The sequence below is a fragment of the Pocillopora damicornis genome, chromosome 8 (assembly GCF_964200805.1).
Source record: "Pocillopora damicornis chromosome 8, jaPocDami1.2, whole genome shotgun sequence".
NCBI classification, from domain to species: domain Eukaryota; kingdom Metazoa; phylum Cnidaria; class Anthozoa; order Scleractinia; family Pocilloporidae; genus Pocillopora; species Pocillopora damicornis.
In genome coordinates, this window is record NC_142677.1 from 17,233,930 (window position 1) to 17,260,275 (window position 26,346).

At 38.3% G+C, this 26,346-nt stretch overlaps 3 protein-coding genes across 6 annotated transcripts; all 3 read right to left on the bottom strand.

The window, feature by feature from the left end:
- Window positions 1–487: 487 nt before the first annotated feature.
- LOC113685805 (hydroxylysine kinase) lies at window positions 488–6,103 on the bottom strand. Its single transcript, XM_027203364.2, has 2 exons — window positions 4,670–6,103; window positions 488–2,302 (listed from the first exon to the last, which is right to left on the bottom strand). Exons 1-2 carry the CDS (start codon window positions 5,255–5,257, stop codon window positions 1,679–1,681), a joined length of 1,212 nt encoding a protein of 403 aa, XP_027059165.2. The 5' UTR covers window positions 5,258–6,103; the 3' UTR covers window positions 488–1,678.
- A 509-nt stretch (window positions 6,104–6,612) lies between these two features.
- On the bottom strand, window positions 6,613–17,544 carry LOC113685802 (uncharacterized). Of its 2 annotated transcripts, XM_089213806.1 has the most exons (13): window positions 17,390–17,544; window positions 17,076–17,303; window positions 15,643–15,858; window positions 14,639–14,913; window positions 14,021–14,078; window positions 13,436–13,653; window positions 12,594–12,659; window positions 12,440–12,551; window positions 11,051–11,422; window positions 10,245–10,339; window positions 9,653–9,709; window positions 9,401–9,508; window positions 6,613–9,223 (listed from the first exon to the last, which is right to left on the bottom strand). In XM_089213806.1, exons 1-13 carry the CDS (start codon window positions 17,391–17,393, stop codon window positions 8,888–8,890), a joined length of 2,145 nt encoding a protein of 714 aa, XP_089069932.1. In that variant the 5' UTR covers window positions 17,394–17,544; the 3' UTR covers window positions 6,613–8,887. The 2 variants fall into 2 exon arrangements, with proteins under 2 accessions (XP_089069932.1, XP_027059161.2); XM_027203360.2 differs by having other exon boundaries at window positions 12,440–12,659.
- Window positions 17,545–18,202: 658 nt separating this feature from the next.
- Window positions 18,203–21,405, bottom strand: LOC113685808 (matrilin-3). 3 transcript variants are annotated; one of them, XM_089213807.1, is made up of 5 exons: window positions 21,341–21,402; window positions 20,398–20,443; window positions 19,950–20,206; window positions 19,232–19,570; window positions 18,203–18,532 (listed from the first exon to the last, which is right to left on the bottom strand). In XM_089213807.1, the coding sequence occupies exons 3-5, from the start codon at window positions 20,086–20,088 to the stop codon at window positions 18,270–18,272; spliced, it is 741 nt and encodes a 246-aa protein (XP_089069933.1). In that variant the 5' UTR covers window positions 20,089–20,206; window positions 20,398–20,443; window positions 21,341–21,402; the 3' UTR covers window positions 18,203–18,269. The 3 variants fall into 3 exon arrangements, with proteins under 3 accessions (XP_089069933.1, XP_027059168.2, XP_027059169.2); XM_027203367.2 differs by lacking the exon at window positions 19,950–20,206 and having other exon boundaries at window positions 21,341–21,405; XM_027203368.2 differs by lacking the exons at window positions 19,950–20,206; window positions 21,341–21,402 and adding an exon at window positions 21,141–21,204.
- Between the last annotated feature and the right edge of the window lie 4,941 nt (window positions 21,406–26,346).

The following is a 26,346-nucleotide window of genomic DNA, read 5'->3' on the forward strand; positions in this document are numbered from 1 at the left end:
ATGAAAAAAGTTCTGAGATTTGCCTCAGGGCACAAATGACTAATATTGTTTTCCATATCGAAAAGAAAGTGTTCTCGTTTTTTTTTTTGGAAAAATCAAACAAGGAAAGAAAATTCTTGAAACAAGTCATTGTTGCTACACGAGGATAAAATCTTACGTAACAAAAGATCCTCTACTATAAAAGTACTTCCTGCCTTAAGAAAATAGACGTGAGTAAAATTGTGTTAAAATTACAAATCGTGACCTCAGAAGGAGATAGTGTTTTATGTCTGAAATGAACTGCAAAAAAAATTTAGAAACAACTCATCGTCATGGATCTTTCAAAACAAAACAAAGATCCTCTGCTGTAAAAGTACTTCCTGCCCTAAGAAAATAGACGTGAGTAAAATTGTGTTAAAATTACAAATCATGACCTCAGAAGGAGATAGTGTTTTATGTCTGAAATGAACTGCAAAAAAAATTTAGAAACAACTCATCGTCATGGATCTTTCAAGTATAATATTAAATTTTTATTTGTGAGATAAAAGCAAGAACAGGAAGTCTTTACCGTTTTCTCTTGATAATCGTGGTGAGCGACGATCTTTGTACAGTCAGGCACGTGCAGTTGTGATTTAATTCCTGTTAAACCATCACGCGTAGCGCACCTCGGTAGGCCTTCAGACAAAAGAATACCTTGAAGCGAATGTTCAATATTTGTTCCGTTCTGCTGGAGTTTTCTCATTTCTTCCCCTCGGAACACCTTCCGTCGGAAGGTATTCCGAGGACCTAAGCACCTTGTGCTTGCCATGCACGTGCTTCCATAAGCCTTAAAAATGTAAACCCCTCGTCCTGTTGGTCAAGCAACTTATTCTAGCTTCTAATGTCACTAAGCGTGTTTGGGTATTCCTGTAAAGGCCTGCAGCTTTCCTTTCCCACAACCAGCCTATGCAAAAATGGTCTTAACAAAACCCAACTACTTTAAAGATGAAGTGACACCCCTAAAAAACCAATGAAGTGATACCTAAGCTGTCTTCTAGTGGAAGGCTAAATGATGGTTTGATAATAATACTAATGATGAAAATGATGATAAAAAAAATATATTGACTATGTTAATCTAAAGGGGTGCCTTGATAACTTTTAAGTGCTGCTACCAGCAGGTAAAAACATTGTAACGATGCAAGGATGTTTATGTTTGCTCTGCAAATACTCTTCTACATAGTGACTCAATAAGTTGCAGGATAAGATTTCAGAGAGAAGAGAACATTGAAGACTTATGTTCACAGCAACTCTCCCAGTCCATGCTATGTGAAAAATGCATGATTTGGCATGGCTTCCTTCATGAAGTTTGAGATTGTCAAGCATTGACTTGCTTAATAACACTGTTAATGACCCACTCATACTTAAATGCAGTGTTCAGCCAGCTACAGAGAATTTTGTTGTTTCAGAATGAGTGCAAAAGATAGTTCACCAAACTACAGCGAACTTTACCAAACAACACCAAACTTATCCCATACTGCAGAAAACTATACAAATATAAACCTTACATTTCACTTAGATTATCTGAGAGATAGTGATGGTAGAAGGATCTTTTACCAATTGATTACCCACAGTAGATATATGAGGCGCTGTGCAAATAACACCTAGCTGTGTATGTTTGTTTCTTTCTGGCATTTTCAAGTCAGGGCTTGAATTTGCATGTTTAGGCAAGTGATAACCACAAATTCAAAACCTCTTCTCCTGTCAAGGTTGTATAAGATTGAAGAATACCCATCATTAACTCACAATCATCTGACAAATGGGGATTCTCAGGTTCCAAGGACTGTTTGTACACTCCATTTATAAAGGATTGGAAGAATCTGGCAGCCACTGACCAGTACAAAAGCCCAAGCTCTGACTGAGTCAAGCTCCAAATACTTTGATAGCCACTGAGAACATGACCAGCCATCTGTATAGCCTCATTGTGTGAGTGCCCTTGTCGTACTCCAAGCAGAATTACGTACATCATACTGATAGCAACATCAAACAACCTATAAGAGACACTCATGTCTCCAAAATCTATGACGCTGACTACTTCATACTCCTCCCCACACTGATTTGGCTCAACGAGTATGTTCTCAAAATTAAGATCACCATGGATTACTTGTTTTGAGAAATTCTTGAGCTGTGGAAGAACATCATTTGTAAACTTGTTATAAATGAGAGTTAACATTTTTTGTTCTCTGTCATCTTGAGTTACGCTAGGAATGTAACTTTTAATAGTGTGTATCTGGGACAAATCCCACTCCTTCTTGGCTAAAGAACTGACACCAGGATGGTTAAATTCCTAGAAAAAAAAGGCAAGTCCAGATTAAAAACATGTCCTGATATATGGAGAAGTGTAATGTTGCGAGTAAAAATCAGAGATGAAGGTAGTATTCAAAGGAAGATGACATGGATGACATAAAGTTTTCCTCCTGTTACCAGAAAGGTAAATGCTGTTAGCATAACGATAACTTAATTTCAATATTGTTTATATTGTGACTCCTTAGCAACAGAGAGGGGGGGGGGAGTGGTAGAAAGTTTTTCACTTGTTTGGTTCATGTGGCTCATGCCAGAAATTGTTCACATTGTGTGAAAATATAACACAGTTAGGAAAAAACTATGCTCCCATCAAACTAAACTAATTTTTTTATCAAGTAAATTCATAATTCCTGTTGTTATTTATGCCACTGTTTAAAACTGTTGAACTATTACAGCATTGCAGTTCATGCAACGATCATATGTAGTTAATAGTGGTACTTACACTGAGTGGAGCGCAATATGGTCTGAAATTATGTGTGATTTCAAAATTCAACAAGCGTGCAGCACAAGTATTATTTAAAATTACAATTATGATTTCAGATCAAAATTGCATGAAGTTCAATTACCACTTTCTTTAATCTAAATAAAGTGACAAAACTTTTTAAGTCTGTAACATATTTTGTCAGAAACTTCTGTCATCTGCAGTGAATTAATGTACAAAGCATTGGAAGTTGAATTATATAGCAAGTAGAACAATGCTAATTATGATAACTGGTGACAACAAGAAAAGAGGTAAAGCATGAAAGTGTAAGAATTAAAAGGATAGTTTTAGATTTACATGGTGTAATTATTGATTCAAGGATGGTTGTTCCCTTTGAATATGAATAACCTCTTTTATCTTGAGTTGAAAACCAGTAGAGGTGTGAAAATGTGAGAGGTGCTGTCACTGACTGAGTGCTCTCTGACATGTGTGGAAAAATGTCAGCACATTTCACTGACGTAACAGGCATTACAGCTGGCACATACAAACTTATAAACCACATGTGAATGGAGCCCGTCAGGGACAGGGTCTTTCACACCAAACAAGTTGCCAATCTTGAAGGAAGAGAAAACCAGCTTAATATCCAAGTCATTGTGGTAGTGCTTTATAAAATGGCAAATCTTTTTTGGAGTGATAGCAGGAAAGTGGCCTATGTAGGGTAGCTTAAAGTAAAGGGAAGGGAAGCCCAGGGATAATGATTGCTTTGGGTCCCAGAGATGTAATGGTTTATAATCTTTTCAATTAAATGGGCAGGGAAAAGATTCTTTTTTAGAATATCAGTAAGCTTGTTAATGTCCTCATGACACCCTAACCAGGTGTTATTAACCTTGTAGGCCCTATCAACGAGAGTCTTAATGAGACCCACTTTGTAAGAGTACAAGATGAAGCTGAAATAATTTGTTAATAACCTAGTGAAAGTTTTCTTGTGGTAAACACTGGTTAGAGAGGAATTGGGGTCATTGTTGTCAATCAGGACATCTAAAAAGGGTAATTTGTGATTAACCTGCTTTTCCATAGTGAACCTGATGTTGAGGTGCCTAGAATTGATATAGTCAAAAAATTTAGTGGTATTGTGCTCTGAGTGAAATAAGCAAAAAGTATCATCAACATACCAGCAATAAAATAAAATTGTAGAGCCATCAAAATTTTTCAGCCAAAGTTTTTCATGATGTCCTATAAAAAGATTAGCTAAGGCAGGAGCAAGGGGAGACCTCATGGCTATGCCATCTATTTGATCATAGAAAGAATAAAATATGAAATGATTCTGGGTGGTAGCTGTAGTGAAGAGGCTTCCAAGTTCAGATCTGCTTAACTTACTGATGGAATTGCTCTTGGAAATGTAATTGACCGCTAAGTCAATACACTCCTCAAGGGGTATATTAGTAAAGACACAAATCTTTAAAATTGCAAATTAAATTGTTAAAAGACATGATTATTTATTCCCTACAAATATTTTATTAATTAAGTACTTTGCTGGTTTGTGAATTGCAAGTCTTATCTTTCATTTCCTGCAATGCGATTGGTTACTCTGGCTTGAAATCTGATTGTTTATTTTTAGTGAAGCTTTCTCATTGGCTAAGAAAAAATGTGTTTAAGAGCAAAAAATGGTGTGATTTGTTGATGAGTCACACCAATGAGAGCCAATCAGATTGCAAGGATCAGCAGTAATTTCATAATGAAGATTAAATGTTTCATTCTAATAAAGCAGCAAATGTCTACAATAGTACTTCTGTCATAGGCTTGGGTACCATGGACAAAATCATGCATATCTTCCCAAAAATTAATCACCCCCTTACTACTAATAATACTCTTGAGTAAATTTAATAAACGCCACGTGGTCTTTTAACGAGTTTAAGGTAAATCAAATACCTGTAGTACTTTAGCGATCTTGGCGGTATAGCAACCCAGAGAGAAGAGAAGTTCAGCCTTGTAAGGAACATCCACGAGAAGCTTCCCTGGAACGAAGCTAAGAAGTCGAACGACATGAATTCGCTCAAGCTGTTTGTTGCCATCGCTTGTCTCTGCATTCCCGCACTTAATTGCGCAAGTGACAGCATATTCACCATTTAAAGCTTTAATCGGAGCAGGGCAGTTAAATCCCATTTCTTTTAGGAATAACAAAGCTTCGTTCTGCCCTTGCACATAAACAATGTCTTGGGAATCCACGTGGTTTAGAATCTTCAAAACGAATTCATCTCCATTCTGTCTAAGCCGGTCATGTGCAAAATCTACGTGATGTGGAAGCATTCCTTTCAAGTAAAAATTTCGATCATCATAACCTTCAAATTCCTTGACATGACAGATATCTGATAATTTTAGGCCATACAGTGTACAAGCTAGACGAACTGCGTCATCCTTGTCAACTACTGGACGTATCAGGGTCAATTGCCCTTCGTTTGCTTGACTTTCGTCTGACATTGTCCAAGTTCTCAGACAACCTTGTTCCCAGGATCCCATCTCTTTCTTTTATAAGAGCGAGTGAGGAAAGACCATGGGAAAGAGGTTGAATTTCAAACTAAATATTTGCATCCAATGGTCTCCCGAGAAAGATGCCCCAGGGTTCTTAAAACCTGGTAACTCCGGTGGGAAATCAAACACAACGGAAGAACAAGGAATAATGAAAACAACAACAACATCAACGGACTTTGATCCACTGGCAGCAGGCCATGTATTCGCGCCCTAAAAGAACGAGAACGCTTACGCTCAGGGGACCCCTGATCGGTCAGTTTGACCTTCCAATCCTTTTCATTTTGATTTACAATTGGAGGGCACCTCGATCACTCGTATAGTTTGCTACGTCTGCCTTTAAAGATGGGATGTATATCATGTGAATTCTTCAACCACCTATCACTTGATTCGTCCCTTCAGTGTTACTGTTGGTGTCGTTTTGCGTTTAGTTTTCTCCAACATTGCTTTTGTGCAATTTAGGATATACATCAGCATAAAGCGCTTCAGCACGATAACAGAACTTGGTCAAATCTAATAAAACATCTCCAGATTTCAGATTTTCAGCATGCTGTAGCTTTGCATGTGGCGCCAATATGCCGAACTTGTGGCTGCAGATTTTTGCGTGACATATTTAAATGGCCACAGGGATCCTGAGTCTTCTCACGGAAACAGAGGTCACGCAAGATCCAACCTCGTTCTCAGAACAGGAAGAAATGAGACCAAAGGAACGACGTTTCGTAAAGCGAAATCCTGATTGCAGATTGATCCATGAAAGATCATGACTGCACGATTTTGAATGATAAAACCTATCTCCTTTCTTGAGAGAAAAGACCCATCATTAAAAAAAAAATTCATTTCGCACGAATGATGAGAAAAGTCGATAGTTGATTTTGTAAATAAACGAACACCACAACAAAAGCGGTAAGGTCTTGCCAACCAAGGCCCGTGAGTCCATGCCAACGTCTTTTACAATACGTCTACAGCTGGTTGTCTTCGGCGAAATTCTTAGCGTAAACATTCCCGTAAACTTCACATTACGCTGTGCGCTCGCTTCGTGGCATGCATGTTCGTAACGCCGCAACAGAAAACACACAGAGCACAAGGGTAAAGCGAAGATTTAGTTCTGTGGCTACTGTTTGGTGACAAGTTAATTTGGTTTTATCAACTGAGTTGATATCGTAGATTGGCCACCGTAAAGAGTTCCCAAAGCTGATGCTTCGAGCGTTAGTCCTTCGTCAGTGGGAAAGTGATCGTGGCCCTAATCAAAAACCAGAGAATACCCACTAGTTTTCGACGGCCTTTACTCTGTTGCATGGCGCTACTAAAGAGCCAAACCAAAAACAACAAGACCGAAAAAAAAAAACTGAAGGTCGCAATTTTTAATCAAGACCAGGGACATGTTTTACACTCTCATTTTATTCTAACTAATTATAAAAGTTCCTACTATTCTATCAAAACTATCAATTATTTGACGAAATTCTGCAACGATTCTGTGGTTGTTAAAGTGGACTTGAAGTCAAATAAGCGTGTGAATTCTAAACGCAATTCTAAATTTCATCTAGAAAAGTTATGCATATGACCTTTCGACACTTTCCCTCCTGTAGAATTGACAACTGATTTACGGGGTTACAACTATTTGAAAATTTCTACTTTAAAAAAAATCATTCTATGCCTTTTTCGAAGACCTTAGACTCCGCATCAGGAATAGCTATCTGTGTCACGAACTACTTTTGGGGCCTAGTCTTACTTTTTTTACCTGTATTGAAATAACCCTATAGAAAAAAACTAAAACAACAACAAAAAAAGATACGTAAAAAGAGGAAATCGTTCACTGTCAACGAACCCGCGAGCAAACCAAAGAACCAAAAGCTAATCCCCTCATGATTCTCACGTTTTGTTTGTTTGTTTTTTTTTTCACTTTGACTTTGCACCTGTAAATGAAATTCTACCAACTAAATGTTACGAAGCAGTCCACACACCAACAGCTAAGCCGTGAATTTTTAAACAGTGGTCAAGCTCACAATGGAGGGAAAGAGCCAAACTCACTTGAGAGGCTAAATGTGAAACCTCTGATAACCCCAAATAGGTTTAAACTTTGAAACCTTTAATAGCCCCAAATGAGTTTAACACTAACCTAGAAAATGTATTCAAACTTCAAATTCGAAAGCTATCATCATGATCCAATGGGTGGAAAAGTTTTGTTTTCCTTGCACTTGGACCCTTCCCACCCTTGTTATGATATTGCCTGTATAATTTTATATGACAGGAGTTTGCAATTTGCTATTATTCAAAAAAATAAAAAGGAAATCCTTTTCACAGATTTTTTTATTTTATGATGTACTGTTTCCTATTGAGAGTAACCAAACAAATCGTAATTGGAGAACGACAATCTACTCTAACTGTTCATAATGTTTTCCTGTTTTTTAGACCATTCTTTACTCTGATATAACCCTGAATAAAGAAAAACGAACTTAATTATTTTTTTGTGAACATTTTTTACCCCCTTCCCTTGATTAGTACCCCAAAACTTCGTTGAAGCAAACGTGTTACTGCTTTCCAGATCCAATAGTCCTTTAAATACCCTTCACAGATGCAGCCATGATTTAGGTGAAGAAGAAATCATTAGGAGATACATAGGTGTTAAAAGCTACAAATTAACCTATTCACACATGATCATTCCAGTTTATGACAAGAACGTCTTATTTCTGATCAATAAATTTATGAGTTTTATGTCCTTCCACCTTTTTCCTCTATTAGTTATAATAGACACTGTCGTAAAACACCATCGGACAAAAATAGTTATCCCAAGAAACATTAATAGGATATATGTTAACAATGCTTGTACATTGATTTGATTAAAAAAAAAAAAGAGAGAAAGAAAATGTTACTGTTGAACCTCTGATCTCTTTTCAAAAAAAGCTGTACAGGTTACAAAGTTTGAAGACAGGCAATAACAAAAGCACCTGACTCAGCAAATCTGTACATATTGAAAACAAATGAAGCTTAACGATTTGCACTCCATATCAATTGTAAAAAAAAAATAATGATATGTGATCAAATCATTTTTTTCCACGGCTCTGATACTTCTCCTCTCTTGGTAAGGTTTTTTTTAGTTTTCAGTTGTTATAAAGGCACAGAGTGGTGACTTCAGGTGACCGATGACATGGGGAAAACGCATAACGCAAAATCAAGCTTTTATCATTCATGTTTTTCTTTTGCAATTCTTTCCAATTTCCTTTCCTGTTTATTGTCGTATTTCATGATTTTTGTACCTTGCCAAAGTGTTATTGACTGAAAGGTAAGTATGCATGGCTGTTAAAAATAATTATCATTGTTAAATCGAATTGCAGTCGTGTGTGACTGAACTAACTCCTGACTCGAAACCGTGGTTATCACATGTATGTATGTATGTACCACCAAGTGTCGGTAGTATCATCACAGCTTCTCCTGTGGACTTTGTGGCGAATTACTGTTCTGTTAGTGACTTGCATTGGTTATTTCTGTTCAATAAATTTATGAGTTATATGTCCTACCACCTTTTTCCTCTATCTTTTTCCTCGCATCTACACTAGTATCAATTTACCTTTGCAGCGGAAAAAAAAAAAAAATGAAAAGATCCTGTGTTCTCTTCAGTCAAGCTTAGGTTCCAGTATCATGGCGAGCATTACGCCTTTTAATTCTGTCTAATTCCACCTTGAGCGCTGCATTGTGTTTCCTTTCTTCGTCGAAGTCATTTATGAGTCCTTCTATTTCCAGGGTAAACTTTTCCTCCATTCTCTTGATAGCATCGTCATGTTTCTTATCCATATTAGCCATCATCTCTCGTAGCTCCACAATCTCCTTTCGCAGCTTCTCCACCTCACCCGACGCTGTTGTAAAAGGCTCAACTTTTTGGACTGGTGGTACGGGCACTTCTTCTTTTAGAGATTTTCGTTTCTCTAGTGCCTCCGTTTTGGACGACCGCAAAGGAGGTGGCTTAAAATAAAAAATAGACAGCTGTTTACTTTATCAAAAGCTTTTTGCGAGTGCCTTCCTTTTTGTTTGATTTTCGGTTACTGCTAAACCTTCGCCATTTTGAGCCTCACACAACAAAAGCAACAACTACGATAACTGAAATGGAAGTCTAACAAAATTTTTACCGATTACCCTTACCTTTTCTTCTGCAACCTGTTTCTTTTCCCGAGCTTCCCTAACTTCTTTTTTCCAGGAAGGTTCTCTAGGCGGTTCTTTAGGACGCTCTGGAGGCTGTTTGTTAGTTTCCTAGGAAACAAAATCGTTCAAATTTTTACTGGCTTCTTGCAATGTTAATCTTTCTTCCGTCTGGCTTCCGTGATTGCTTAATTTGGTTTCACAAATCTAACCCCCCGCCCCCTCCCTCCAACCGGAATAAACATAACAACCTACCGCTATTTGCTCTTCTAGTAAGCTTCCACTTAAGCGAGCTGAGTCCGTTCGTCCTTCCTACAACAAAAGTACACTGTAGTTTAAACGTTTTCATCAGATCTATATAAAAACTGCTGGTAGTATACACATAATTAACAAAATCCAAAGAGCCTAGGAGAGTGATAAGTAACTGCTCCCAACTAAAAAGCAGGAGGAAAGTCAGCAAGATAAACAACGCTAGAGAAAACTTATTTGACTAAGTTCTTGGCAAATGTCTTAATAAATAAGTGCTGAGGAGAGAGCCATTCTCAGTGAGTTCGCAAGTGAAAGATCACAACAGTTTGCACAGCCCCAGGCATTAATTATTGAAAAACATCCCATGTTTACTAACAGTAATGTTAATCATTGTGCAGAGGCTTTCACGATTAAGAAGATCAACAAGATCCATATAGGCAAAAAGTAATTTAGTTGGCTATACTGTAGCTGGTTCAGAGCTCGAATTAACAATTTGCAGGTCACAAATTTAACCACTTGGCTTTGCTACAGTACAAGTACTTCCAGCAAAAACCTTAATAAAAATAATATTATTTCAACAAAGAAGGACTTGCTAAACCTTGGATGGTCGCCTCTTCTGCAGATTCTTTGCTCGGTTGGCAGTCAGGTGATTTAATGTCTCTGTGGCTGGGATGTCATCTAAGGACACTCCTTCTGCAATGAAACAAAGAGTCATTTTGAATAACCAAAATTTCCTCATGACGTTGTACCCAACAAGGTTTAATTGGCCATCATTATGTTACCACTCTTAAAAGCCACCAATTCAACTTTTTGCTAATTCAACACCTGTTAAAAGACTGATGCCTCTGAGCAGTTGCTGGATATACCAGTGATTTGGCTGCATAAAAGTAGAAATGTTTAACATACAGCTGCAAGGTCTTGAAATTGCAAAGAACAGTAATGAATAAATGCATACAGGTTTACATTTATATGCAGCAATGCTTGCAACTCATATCTTGTAGTACTGTTATTTTGATTGAACTGCTATTTGGTAGAAATTTGTCTTTAAAAGGGTTGCATCTCATAGTATGCAAAAAGCAAACTTCACACATTACAGTATTTTGCAGTGTTTGCCATCAGCTTCTGTCATCAACTTAAGATGAAGATCTTAACAAGAAGATAAGCTACAACAATCAAACCTAATACTTAACAACACCACCTTTTCAGCAAAAAAACACTCACTTTAAATCTTACAAAAAAAAACTTCATAGTTAACTACTCAATGGTTGGACTGCTTTTTGTGTACATGGCATAAACTACACTGCCATATATGTGTACATGTACTTACTTAGGGTAGTCCCTTCACTTAGGAACACTTTATGTAGGCTAAATTAACTTAAACTATCATCAAAACAAGGAGGTCACCTTCTACATTTTCCATCTTGATCTCAGGAGGTTTACTGATCCCTTCTTCCTGTGATAGTAGCTTCTCTGCCGAAAGGCCATCAACAAGATCCTTCGTTTCCTCAGTACTCTTAGCAAAACTACTATTTTCAATCTCAGCTTTCTTCTCAGGCTTCTTTGCTATACCTTTAGTGGCAGGTTTCTTATGGATTGGTAAAGGTTTCTTGGCTGGTAAAACAGGCTTCTGACCTGCCACCGGTGGCTTTGGTTTGGCTGGCACTGGAGCTGGGGGCTCCCCACTTGTATCTTTGACAGGTTTCTTGACTTCTGAGATAGCATCAGCATTTGATTCTTCTTTAGGAGAGACAGGAGGGGAATGTTTCCTTGATAGTTCTTAACAAAATGAAATAAACATGGCGCAAGTCATAACTGCACAATCCAAAAGTTAACCCTTAAATTCCCATGAGTGACCAAGACAGAATTTCTCCTTATAATTATATCAATTTAATATCAAGCAGACAAGTGATGAGAATAGAGAAAAATATCATGAGGGCATGATTCAGTTGATCCACTACCAAATTCTCTGAACAAACACAGTGAGAATGATATGGCAGACAGTAAGGAGAACAAATAATGATATCTTGGGAGCAAAGGGTTAACAAAAAGTTAAACCAAAGGGAGGAAATTTGTCAGGATTTGATTTGTAATTCATCACACAAAAGTTGCACAGAGAAGCAATTGGGGTCATAGTGCACTAAACTGATAGTCTACCACATCTGAGTGGATTTGAGCAGAGAGATACAGGTACACTATCAAAAACAGAGAAGTGAATGAGCTAACAAATCTATTATTAACAGCTCAAGGGTTGTGCAACATGTATTTGAATCGATTATTCCCAATCTTCCATGGGGCATTTTGGGGCCAACATAAATGAACAATATTTAAAATGTATGTATAAATAACCGCAAAATGGTTAAAAATGTTATCCTGCCCAAGGCAGAACATTGGCTATTTAAGGAGTGCAGCCTATGGATTGATCTCCTCAAACCACTTGGCTAAGCTACCTCCTCAAACAGGTTTCAAGCGTATAAAGTTGGCTTTAGAAAATATCTGCAGATGCAGAGATCCAAAAATAGTGGTTCCAAAGGCTTAAATCACTACCTGTATCTGCAGGCAACTTTGATACAAGTACAAAGACAGTATTGTTACATAATTTATACTACAGGTGTGTGAACAAATTAAATTCCCCTAATCCTTTCCACATGGATTTACAACACAAGGGGTGCAAATGCGCTGAGAGAAAAAAAACATTGAAAGAGCAGGAGGGCTAAGATGATGTTAAGTTGCTGCCTTTGTCAAAGTATCCCAATTTATTACAAAAAGGAGTGCAACAGAGGCCACAATACTTACTTGGAGATTTTTTCAGTTCATCTTTCATAGGCAAAACTGGAACACTTTTCTTGTGAGTCTGAGGTGGGGCAGGAGCAGGAGCAGGAGCAGGAGCAGGAGCAGGAGCAGGAGCAGGAGCAGGAGCAGGAGCAGGAGCAGGAGCAGGAGCAGGAGTAGGAGCAGGAGCAGGAGCAGGAGCAGGAGCAGGAGCAGGAGCAGGAGCAGGAGCAGGAGCAGGAGCCTGGTAATAAGGCAATAGCAGTGTCAGTGTTCATATGTACAACACAGTAGAATCTCCAGATAAACCCTTTTTTCTCTCTCTGACACACAAATATTAAGATCCCTGTTGTAAAATTCCAGCCAGCAACTTTTCTAATGGCAGCTCAGTCACTCTGGAGGAAGTAAAAACTAAGTAAAGTTCAACTAATATTATCAGCTAATGATAGGATAGCTCAACAATATTAAACAGTATTGTATTCATTCTTATTATCATGAGTTTCACACTTTTGAGGAGAGAAGGATATTTGAAACTAGAGAAATATTGAGTGCACCAAGTCACCAAAAGACAAAACATAACTAAATTTAAATTTCAATAAACTTTGTGCAATTTCATGCAACCATAGGCACAAGAAACTAGAGTAATTGGTGGACTGAAACCTTCTTAAAGTGTACAGCTGTATGATCCTGGTTAAACACCATTGGAACACCCACACCACTATGCCCAAATCTGGCAAAATGTGCTTATCTGTTGTTAAAATCCTATTTCTCATAGAAGAATTCCAAGATGGATGCACCCCACTCCTACACTGTATTAGTGACTTTTAAACCAGCTACAATTTTCTCTCTGTTTCCAGGGTGCTAACCAACATTGCAAAAGGGTTGCAGGGTACTGTTGGCTACATGTGTTCATTTTCAAATCTTTTTCTGAACTTTGCTGAGATTTTGGTGAAGGATTGAAGCACAATTTAATCTTAGAGCACAATAAAATAAGGTGCTAAGAAAAAAAAAACCCAATACCTTTGATAAAACTTCTTCTGCACCTACTGGTAGCAGTTCAACAAAGTTAGAAGGGAAGACACCAGCTATTCCATTTAGCTCTCCTTCCCACCAGCCCTCTGTGTCAGGAATGTTTTGGTTCGTAACAACGACAATATCTCCTTCTGTTAATTTAAGTTCATCAGGATTTTCAGGCTCATAATCAAACATGACTTTTGCACGTTCAGTCGGTTTCTTGGCTAAAAATAAAATACGTAAGATTAGCACAAACACACTTACGTGAACCAGATCTACTAGATGGTAGATGAAACAGCAGTATTAAAATTAGCTCTTTCTTGCCATATCATAGCGTAAATGGTTAACATAGCTCTTGAGCTTTAGCCCCTATGAGTGACCAGCATTTAATTTATGCTTACAGTATCATATCTGATGAAACATTAATTAATAAAGGTCATGAGAACAAAGGAAAGACAACCTACCAAAGAAGCTCTTAACTGTTCAAGACAAATTCTCCATGTAGGTACCAAATGAAATGTATAGAGAACAGTATGGAGAATATGCATACTGATATAAGCGTATAAAGGGTGAACAATGCAAAAAATATACCTGGTTGAACAATTGGAGGAGTGGATGGAACAGGGGGTGCAGGCCTTGATTTGGCACCCTGTAAAAGATTATATCACTGGATTTTATGCTGAATAGTGTTGTTTATTGCTTACCTAAAACTAAAACCCCTGTAAGTTACAATAAGTCCAGTCAAGTATCAACACTTAAACAAATTTTGAAGTCTTGATTCTAAGTGGACAAAAACTGTAAATTCTGTGCTGACGTCACACCAAATCCTGTTTATAGAATTTCTCCTTGCAACACATTCAAGGTATACAGTCATGCAAATTTATGATTCTGGTCGGTGCAAATGATTTTGAACTTGAGGACAAAACAATGTCATGAAGTGATCTTTATGTCCTCAAAAATATCTGGTTTTTTTCCCACCAGTTTTGCTAAATTTTCCTAACCATGAAAGGTAAATATCACTTTAACCTTAGTAAATCTGCAAGTAAACATTAATTGTGCCTTTCATCGTCCATTGGCCAAATATCATCAATATAATTTTTGACTCTCATAAGAAACATAATACATGACCAAGGTCTATAAATTTATGTCTTCATGGCATTCGGAAGATAAAGGCCTAGAGACTTAGAGAGAAAATTTATAAAGTCATACCAAAGGTGCCTTTGCAGTGGCAGCAGTCTTGCTTGGTTCAGCAGGAACATTTTTATCTTCAAGTTTGTCTTTTTTCTCCTTCTTTTCGTCATGATGGACTTTCTTGAGTTTCTTAGCAAGCATGTCGGGGTTAACTAGGTTACCAAATCCCATACCCCCTCCAGGCAACTGCTTAGCCTTTTCTACACCAGAATGTCTTTTATTGATACCAGCATCATGATCCTCGAGTACTGCAACTCCTATTCGACCATGACTGACAGTTGGCTCTTTTTCAGCTGAAATGAATGAAAATCAATAAAAATTACCCAATAGTTTTAAAGGAAATGTATTGTGTGGACACTATCAAGCCACCAACTCAAGTTCTCTTCACAAGTTATGGCATTGCTGTTATTGAGGATGGCATGGTTTTGTACACACTCTAGTTTTAAAATCAGTAGATCAATCAACAAGTGTACTGTACTTGTATGAAATTACTGGAGGACCTAGAGGAAGAAGTTTTTTCATTTTGTCATAAGCATGAAACAAAGAAAAAATTCTGAGCCCTCACTAGGAATCAAATCTCAGACCCTCAGGTTTCTTGCTTTGAGGCTCTAAGGCAGAGCCACAGAAATCCTATGATAAACTAAGCAATTAACAGATTCATGTATGATACTCATTCCACATACTGTCAGGATTGGTAAAAATTGCATGCTTCACTTGAGTGAATGGAATAAGAAAAATGGTAAAATTTCAAACTTGGTCATGACATAAAGAGAGATGTTTTTCTATTTATTGAGAGCCTCGGAAAAAAAACATCAGGGATTTTTTAACACATTTAACCCAGGGAGTGGACTGTAGTTGAATTCAGGCATTTTTGAGCAGATAAATGCAAAAATTAGTATACACACCTGTATAAAACTAATTTAGTTTCAGGTGCAAAAATTAAGTAATATTTTGATACAATACAACAACTGGCTGTCCAGAGTATACATGCACATGTAATATGTCAAATAATCGTGAATTACTTTTTATCTGTGCTGGCTTGTCTTGGTTTGGATTGGTGTCCTCTTCCTCAATCATTTCAACAAAATTAGATGGAAAGACACCAACTTTTCCATGCAATTTGCCTTTCCACCAGCCTTCTTCTACTTCCTCCATAAAATCCACAACATCTCCCATATGTAATGTCAATTCATCAGCATCTTGTGCCTCATAATCAAATGCTACTTTGGCCTTCTTTCCTACAATAAGCAATTTCAAGAAAATTTTTCACAAAACATACTTTAGTAAAGTAAAATTCACAAAGAAAAAACCCAGGGGCAAATAATCAGACCAAAGGAAAAGAAAAGAGTCTAAAAGAGAAAGTTTTCTTGACTGGCAATCAAGTGAACTTTTTCTTGGAATCAGAACCTCCATTTTCCTCACACCCAATCATTTGCCCCAGGTCTCTAAAGGTGGTATGATGTTGGAAGAAACAAGCCTGGCTCCTCAATCTTGACTGCTGGTATCTGAGAAGCTTGATTTCAAATCCCATCTTTACTGCAGATACTGAAACTGCAGCCCACCTGCTAAGATCATAGCTTTCAATCAGCAGTTCAAATGGAATTTATTTCACAGCAAATTGTATCTTGGACAAATAAAAGCCAATCTTATTGGAACCATCTAATCTTTTCCAGAGAAAACTGGTAACTGATAACAGAACATACTGAATTATGGCAGGTTCATTACAGACACATTATCTTCCCTTCATGCCACTGCTCTGTTCTCTTACTTCAAATTCCAAAGTTGCCACTGATCAGTTCATCTCTTTGTTAAATTGATAGTTTCACTTTGGAAGGGTTAACCGTTAGAGGAAAATGTCTAATTAACATAGAAACCTCCTTTCGAAAGCGATCAGAAAACCTCATAAATTGAAGTAGACATCAGTTAAGGAAGAGTTTCGAATACCACACAAAAATATCCTTGTAATATTCATGCATGTCAGCCGAAGTGGAAAGTTCAAAGTATACATTAAAGAGCAAACAGATAGGTCCAAATTGAAAACGCTATTCAATTTTCACAAATGAGGTAAACAAGCTTCAAGAGAGAATAATAAATCGAAACTGTAGTATTTCGTAGATCTCAAACAGGAAGAACGCGAGATTTTTGTTATGGGGACATTTATAAGCAAAATTAAAAGCCATTTGTTAATTCAGTATAACATAGCTCTAACTAAAACTGAAAAACTCAGGGCTACTGAACTCACGAAAATTTAGCAAGAAAGATTATTCAACTTCAAATATAACTTGCAGTCATATGCAAATACGAATTAAATGAAATCGATATTTGAGAACTATGCGAAACAGCTTGTCATGAAATAAATCCCGCCAAACCCGAATTACGTTTTTTTTTTCTAATAAAAAGATTCGATAATCTATAAGGAAACGTTCTCTTACTCTTAGTTCATGTTTCACCTGACCTGTTTTAGAATTGGAGCTCGGAAGTGGTGCAGCATTTGCTACTTCCTCGCCAGGCGTGCTGAACTCCTCGACGAAATTATCTGGAAACATTCCCCTCTTTCCGTTCAATTCTCCCTCACACCAACCAACGTCCACATCAGTTATATTAGTAATGATGTCTCCAACTTCCAAGGTTAGTTCATCTTCCTGTTCGGGCTTGTAGCTAAAAGTAACGCGTGCTTTCCGACCTTCAGACAAATGAGATCATATTTAGTCCCCAACAACAACAAAAAGATTGAGCGAGATGTAAGGCCTCGAGAAAAGTGCTACTTACTCATGGTGATTCCAAAATAAAAGGAAAGCCAGAAGATTTTAAAATACTAGCGAAAATGTAGTCTACATTTGGAGAATTATGGGTACAATTTCTATTTTCGGTTGAAGGAATTTTACCCGGTGTAGTGATAGACGGGGGAGTTCTCTCAAGACATCACCGAAAGGCATTATGGGTATATTATATGTATTTCTGGCGCTTAGTATCCGCGCATATAGCAGTTGTTACCATGGAAACATATGTAAAACGCTGAAAGAATATTTGACAGAAATAAATGTTATGTTTCTGTCGTTCTGAAAAAATTGAAATCCATTTCATCAGTAAATCTAAACAACTTCCGCATGCATTGCCAGGTGTCAACACGGCTTGAACGAGTCTCGCCCCTGGAGAAAGCACAATAGCAGCAATGAATTTTGCTGAAATGCATCTAATCAGGAGCCCATCACATAATGATATAATTCATTGGGTAGAGTGGATTTATAAGCTTAATTGCACTTCTGTTTCACTTTGTTTTATGGGTATGTCTACATACTTCTTATTTTTTGAGTTTTTTTTAAATGTAATAACTTGGAAGTCTTAGGCATACCGAAAGGAAAGCGTCAACTTGACTCAGCCATCTTTAGTAAACTGAAAGAAGTTGGTCAGTAAAGAATTTATTTCGTGGCCAAAGGCCAACTATCATGACTTCAAGAAACTTTTTCACAAGAAAAAATCGTCAGTTCTGGAGGGACACTGAGATAATCAAATGTTGTACGCAAGGGTACCCGATCAGAACTAGAACACAAAAGTCCTGAAACCATCCTGGCGAGGCACTGACACATTTGAACACTGATCAATCATTTATTTCTTGTCAAGTTATATGTTTGTTCAAAAGTACTTCTTTTCATTCCTTTTTACAAATGTCTCTCGCAAACTGCTCTATTTCATCTTTCTTAAAATAACTCTTCCTAAGGTCTCTGAAGAGTTCATGAGATTTGCTCGGCTTACTAACTAGTACTTCAATTTCACTTTTGTACTGGAGATCAGAGGTTCCTACCGAGAATAACTCGAGGCCAGTTCTCTTGAGAGAGCCGGCTAACTTCTTTGTGAATTCGACTCCCAGTGAACTAAAACCGTCTGTCACATCCACGAGAACTTTCTTAACACCTGTAAAGCCAACAAAGGATTGAGGAGTTTAAAGAGTGATAATAGTCAGTGATAATCTACAATCAACCAGTCAGATTGTTTTATTTCAGGCCCCACTGTTGTGTTCTTCAAACGCGAAACGACTCCACTTTAAGAAAAGACCTTTAATACACAACGAATAAACTGTAACTGACAAGAAAATTCCAACACACGCGGTTTTGAACGGAAACGAATATTAATAGATTCCTTGATAGTTCTGGGTTACGTAACTCCTGTGAGGTTTAAAGTTTATTAACATGACACTACGAGGACCGACATTTTTCCATTTTAAGATGTGGTAATGTCCTGAGTGATCCCCACAATTCGACAAAAGATTTTGGTATCAATGTCAGTACGTGAGCAATTGCACACCTACCCCTCCCCTCCCCTCACATTAAACCTATCTTGTTATGAGTTGCTTGTTGTTGGGTTAGGGGTGGTGTACAGTTGTTAAGATACTGACATTGATCCAGATTTTGAAATCCAAACTGGTGAATGGTGTGGAAGATCGTTTTTAAACTTCAGACTGGATCAAATTGATCATGCGTGTACTATGTCGGTGCAAAGCAAGCGCCCTCACCAGCGTCTTATCTTTATATCTATCATATACCACCCGATTATAGTTTGCAAATTGGTTGACACAGCACAAGGTTTACAAACACCGAGGCGTCCTTCTCATACCTTTTGAAGAGGACCTTGCTCCCTGCTCCTTCTTGAAGATTTTATACCGGACATTTTCAAGTGCAGAATCCAGTCTAGAGAACGACGCTTCATATCTGGCTCTATCTATAGCTCTCAAGACGGATTCTATTGAAACTTCATCGTCGAATCTCCTCAATACTCGAACGTATTGGCTGTACGTTAAAATGGCCACGTTTGTCTTTTCTTTTGAAATATCAAAGAGTTTAACAAGATCTCTTGCGAATTTCTTGGTCTTTCCAAATACTTCTTCTGACACACTTCCAGAGCTATCAAGCAGAATAACCATGTCTATTTTCTCGTGGCATTTAAATTCTGCTCCTATGGATCAAAATTTTTGTTATATTCTCTTTTAGTTGTCAGCCGTAGAACAAAGCTAAGTTAGTGCTGTAAACTGATTCCAGTCACTGGAGAGGCATAGCAAGGGCAGGGGCGTGGCAGGGATTCTTCAAAGGGGTGGGGTAAGGTTTCAACGGGTCACACCCAGGGAACCAATCTGAATTTCATGTCAATATTCCTGCAATGTTACATCAAATAAGAAATTTTGTTGTTGAGCGCCGAGTTGTGAATTCTTCGGATTCGCGCTTTTTCCCCACCTGATATTCTCTCGTTGTTGACTTGAATAAACCATTTCATAAAGGTTGGATCATGAAAATGCGAGGATTACCCTCCCTCTCCCCCGCCCCCATTAGTTACTCACCCTGCACTATATGACGGCAGTGACAGCTACCCAACACACAGAAACCACCTGCATTGTTTGGACGGAACTGGTGCAATTTGAGAGCTTCGCAACCGTCGCAGTAGTAATGGGCAAATACTGACGGTTTTGCTATAAACATGAGTCCTGACAAGGACGCAACAGCTGGTCATGACTGGCTTTGCGTGTATTATATGGCTCTGCGCATGAGCTAGATATACCTTAAGTTGGTACCGCTGACGAGTGTGTCAGATGACTCACTTGCGTCAAACAACGAAACAAGTAAAAACGATAAATAAACCTCCACATTCTACCGTTTGTTCTATTACATGAACGGCCTCCGGGCTAAAACTGAAAACAAATCTGCTGGAAACTTTTCCGTCAAAGCTAGACTAGCATGCACGAGGGTGTCGCTGATGGGGTTGATGTGATGATACGTTCGGTGACTCACTTGCTATGAAGAATAACCAGCCAAAAATTGCAATCTGCAGTAACATCTGAAGAAGAAGGTAGAAATTCTTTAGATGCAAAGATCAGGATCACAGAATATTATTTTCAAAATTTTTGTTTGAAGCGAACATGGGGAGATACGATTTAAACCGAACGTAGGTCAGGAAGTGCCGTCACGCGTCAGAGCGAAAGGGCTAACGCTCGAAACGCCAGCTTAGAAACTTTTTTACGGTGTTCAATTCACGTTATTAACTTAGTTGATAAAACCAAATTATCTTTTTATACTCCCCCATTGACGCAGCACCACAGTTTCTTTAGAAACTAAACCCACGAGAGAAGACAGATATATGAAATTTTTGATGAAACTTAAAATTTAAAACTGAGAGCAGGTGATGCGTAGGTACAATATGATTTCCCTTTTATTTTTTGTTTTCCTTTTTGTTCTTTTCTTTTTTTTTCTTCAACGACTGAAGTGTAAGCGAAGGTAAGTTTCGGAAAAATTCTGGTGCAGGAAGTTGTTAGTACCCCTTTAACCTGTCGAGTGAAAGAACAAGTTCTGAAAATGAGGAATATGACGAGACTGCTGCGATTTTACTCTGTGTCTTAACATAAAATTAGTTGCACTAGAAGGCTTCGAACATCACGAAAAGTCAAGAAACAGAGAGAAAGCAAATGTTACATTAATGACCTGACCCCCCACATGTGGGAAATTTTGACATTTAAATGTTACTAATTCTTAGTTACCTGAAAATTCCTTTTTAACTAATGTTGTCAGTGTGCACCTTGTCTGTTGACATTTTTGACTGTCCAATTGAGAAAATAGTATTTACCGTTAACCTAACTTTTAGAAACCGTTGTTAAAATCCCATTAAATTTGAGCTCCACTGATTACTCTGGGAAGAAAATTACAACTTAGGGACAACACAATTAAGTTTGTACTTTACCGTTTTCGATTTTGTTGTTACCTGCCCTCAGTTGAATCCTTAGCCTCAGGCGACTTAAAAGTGGGTTAAACGTGCATGTAGCTGAAATATTAATTCCAAACACATAATTTATGCATGAAGAGGTGGCAGCGTGGGACAATAAATTTGGTCTTTTTCAGGGTGACACGTAGGTACCAGTCGACGTTCCATTGTTGTAATAGTTTAGGTTAGACATTACTTTCACGGTCGAGTGTCACCGTTCACAAAAAAAATTTCATACTCGTGTTATTTTAGAGGAAATCACCTCTAACATGGAATAGCAAAAGAGCATAAGCTGCAGAGCCTGATAAAAATTGGTAGGATTTTGACTGTGCGTTTCATCAAAGAAGGAAGCTGAGGAACAGAAAACAACTAAGAAGCACTCTGAATAAAGAGGGTAAGTTTCTAAAGAAACTGCGTTGCTGCGTCGGTGGGAGAGTATAGGGTAATTTAGTATCATCAACTGACTCGATAGCGTAAATTGGCCACCGTAAAGAGATACAAAGCTGACGTTTCGAACGTTAGCCCTTCGTCAGAGCGATTGACGAAGGGCTAACGCTCGAAAAGTCGGCTTTGTATCTCTTTACGGTAGCCAATTTACGTTATCAACTCAGTTGATAACACTAAATTACCCTTAGAACTACTCTGTCTTGTATTAAAATCATCCATTGATGAAAACGTACTGTTCAGTGGAAAACAGCAAGAATCAGTGTCTGCGTTTTTCCGACTGCATTCTGATTGGTTATTGTTTTGATCAGATCAGTGGTTCCCGCCGAGTACAGACAACCACAACAATGTAATTGAATGGTATTAAGTCGTCTAATACTCCCTAGAGGAGAAAACAGGTAATTATATCGATTGGACGCTCTGGACAGCTCTGGACGCTCTGGACAGCAACTAGTGTTTGATGCAATCAAAGATATCAATAGTCTTATAAGCATCGCAACCATTAATGCTGAGTTAAACGGAGAATTGGGGGACGAAGTATTCACTCTAAACTAAACACCTGTCAAAATGTATGTATATTTACACATTTCTTAATTCTGTTGTTATTGTTTGTAAGGACAATGTACCGCCATGTTTATCGAACGCTCCCAATGCGGGGACTGATGTCTCTCAATGACTCTAAAGAATTGGAAACATGGAACTTTATGGACATTTACACTATAGAACTTAAACCGCAACCACATTTTCAAGCTTCACGTTTAATACATACAAGCACAACAATTGTTTTTTTCATTACATTAGATCGTGTCTGAACAATAAACAAAGCGAAAAAAAAAACAAAAGATCATTAAAAAGGTAATAAATTGATCCCACGGCTTCAAGCATTTTCTTCCTTTTTCATGCCCCCCCTCCTCCCCCCCCCCCCCCTTTGTGCCTGTAATAGAAGCCAGTTTAAACGGATAAAGAACTGAAGAGTCAAGCTCGGACGAGCACTCTGCTGAGGAATCGGACGAGGAGGAAATCCCAACATTATTGGAGGATATTGCTTAAGGGTCAGTGTCTGATTGCGTCTGAACAACAAATAAAGCTAAAAAAAATACAAGATCATTAAAAAGGTAATAAATTGATCCCACTGCTTCGAGCATTTTCCGCCTTTTTTCATGTCCCCCCTCCCTTAGTGCTTGTCAATTAGGACTGATTTCCCCCTCTGTTCTCTCGAAAATCATGCTATTCCCTCTTTCGTTAAAAAAGTTCATTTCTGCGTTCATATCAAAAATGCTCTCGGTTGTGTCTGTCTTTAGTCAAAAAGTCTCCAGTATGCAGGAATAAAGAACGCCAACTACACCCACGTTTGACGTCATTGTGAACACAGTGCAAAAAGTAATCTATCTATCAAACAGGTGAAACTATTTCAGGTTTAAGGACGAGCTCTTTTTCATTCGACCACGTCTTTGTAAAAGCGAGAGAGTTTGTTCCGATTTTCGCGAGTTCAAACGATTGGGAAAAATCATGGCTTTTTCCCGAGGACACTCCGCATCGGTGGAAACGACGTACTTCTGTTTGTGACTCAGTCTCGCAGTCTCTCCTTTCACGATAGAGAACTCCATCTCTATGAACCTGGTGACTTTTTCTGGAAGATCTAAAGGGAGTTCTTGCACTTGACGGCTTTTTGACGAAAGACCAAATAAAGGCTGGTCGTTACTTTCAGATTCCTTTGGAGATAGCCTAGGAGAAATATCTTTTGGTGACGATGCCAAAAATCCCTTTTGTTCCAACTGTAAAGAATTTGCTGTCCCATTTAAATTAAGCTTGGGAGGTAATTTGTGGGAATTTGGAGGACCTTTTGAACCTTTCTTATCAACAACACATGATTCGGCGATGGAATCACTTTCGAACTTTCGGCCAAAATCTTGGCAATTTCGGGGTCTCGGGGATCGCAGATCAGATCGTTTAGTGCTTTCATCATAGTGGCTTTGGCCTTCCTCAGTGTTTGCTTTTAGGCCCATTATAGCAGGCTTTCCTAAATTTGTCATCGAAGTATTCGGCGTCTTTCTTGCATCAAGTGACTCGGCGTGAAATATTTCCGTTTCATGGGCTCGTGGAGATTCTAGCAAAGCACGGTGCTTACGTCTTCCTGCTAAATTTGTATTCTGGCCTTTGATTATCGAGAACTCCATTTCTTTAAATTCGGTGACTTTTCCCTCGAAATCAAGGTCCGGTTTTGGACTAGATGGTGGGTGAAATAATTTCAGCTTTCTGTTTTGCCCGTGTAATTCGGTGCAATGGTCGAGGGACTGGCGAAAGCGTGTATCGCCAAAACGCCCAAGGGAATTTTCTAAAGAGCCAATATCTTCCATATCATAATTTTTTGCCTTTTCCTCACAGTTACGTGGCCTTGGAGATCTAGATTTATTCCTTACGTTTGTGTTTCCTTCAAGTTTGACTTCTCTTCTTCTTGTATTCACCGTGGCTGGTCTACCCCAAGTCGATAAGTCTTCCATACCCGGGCTGCTAAAATCTCCTCTTTCAACCTTCTTTCGTGCTTGCTGCGAATTGCTTTTCTGCTTCCTGGATGCTGGGTTAATAATTGGTAGTCTACGCACATCTCCATCTTCTCTGTTTCCGTCCGTGAAGAAATAATCTCCCGAAAGTAAAGTGTCCCTTTTTCTTAGTTCTCTGTCGACTGCTAGACGGTTCATTTTCGCGTTGTCAACGCCATCATAGCTATCTTCCCCATCAACGTTTCGCTTTTGCACATTCGATCCTTGTCTGGGAAAGGAAACACGCAGTTCATCCAACGAAAGCGATGATGAATTCATGCTTTCCTATCGCTTACAGCGCTTCATATGAACTTAAAAGGCTGAGTTTTGGTCAAGGATCAGAGACGAATCTGAGAAGATCGCGCACAACATCGTATGATCGCCTGGATGACTGCTGTTTTCATCAAAAATAAATGCTGCGCCGATTATAAAGCTTGCTGTGGCGGACTGGATTACTCAGTGACAAGAGCTGGTAAATTTGCATATGGAAGTTGTTTAGCCAGTTTGAAACACCTGTCTGTATCGATGAGAGCCAACATTTCGGAGCCGTGTTTAAGAGCCTCTCAAAACTTTGTTACCAATTTGACTCGGTGTTCTGATGTTTCTTTTTATAAAATTCACGCGCGGATTTAAAAATTTGTTCAAAAAGAGCAATACTGTAAATGGAGAAGCTAGCAGAACGTATTCGTTGTGTTTGGTTGTTTGTTTACGCTAGGAAACGTTAGGCCTCGTTATAACTAATAAAAAGGAGCAAATATAGTACCGGCTTGACCACGCTTTATGCCTCAAGAAAACATTTGACCCCAGATATTGACTCATTTGATGCAGTTTTATCCAAAATTACCAATATTATTTTCTATTTCGACTGTATTAAAAAAGAAAAAAAAATGGAAAATGCTCGTGACGTATACATTAACCGTATCTTGGCACAGAGGTTAAGTTACTTCCACTAAACCTGCTCAAGTAAAATATTCTATAACTCAAAATCACTTAAAATTTACTTGGTTAAAAACCGAGCTACAATATCAGGAGTAATGAATATTGAAAAACACGTTTCAGGACAAAAAACAGCTGATGATGGCTGCGCAACGTAAAATGATTAAGTCGTAAGGAATATTTCCCTAAAAATTATTTCATCTCCTAGGAAATAAGTCAACAATTTGTTCCATCTCGAGTTCGCTTTCAGTTTCATCGCCGCAAGGAAGAAAATGATATTCTTAGCGCCAGAAAGGTGATATTTAGGTCTCTAGGAAACTGAAGAGTGAACTTCAAAAGATAAATAATCAAAAGTTTAGCCTTTGAAAACACTAAGATCACGTAGTCTTGTTAATTACACACTGCCGCTAACATTTCGATTTGAATTGCACCGGCCGGGAGGAGGCGGGGGGAGAGGAATACTTTCTTAGAAAATTCACCGGTGAGCTACCAAATTTGCGACTGGTGGAGCACATTTTTGCTGAGAAATTTAGTAGTGACTTTTTCGTGGTTAAATATTCTCGGTAGGGAATTTTCTGAATTTAATACAAAAAACGTAACGCAAAATGTACATTCACTAACACATTTTAAAATCGCCGTGTTATGGCGATTCCTATAAATTCATACACCTGTCCATTATCTTTAACTTTGAAAAGAGACTTCAGTCGCCCGGCTTCTTTCTTTGACGGTAAAAAGCGATGTATCAAACAAAGCAGGTATTTGTATATATTGGCCACCTGGAACTCTCTTGAGGTTATTTTACCTGAAATAATATATGCAGTCAAGAAGAATAAAACTTCTTTTGAGCATAGAACCTGCTAATTCGTGGATCACAATTTTGTATTTTTTAGTGATATTCTAACACCGTTCTCGTTTTTCCGGCGTCAGTACTCTTACATTTTACCAGAGTACCCCCCCCCCCTCCCCACCTCTTTAACCCCCTATGATAGGCAGCTGCATGAGGTTATCGTCACTATGGTGATATGATCTTTGCTGCCGACGCAAGACTTAAACAGCGGTCTGTTC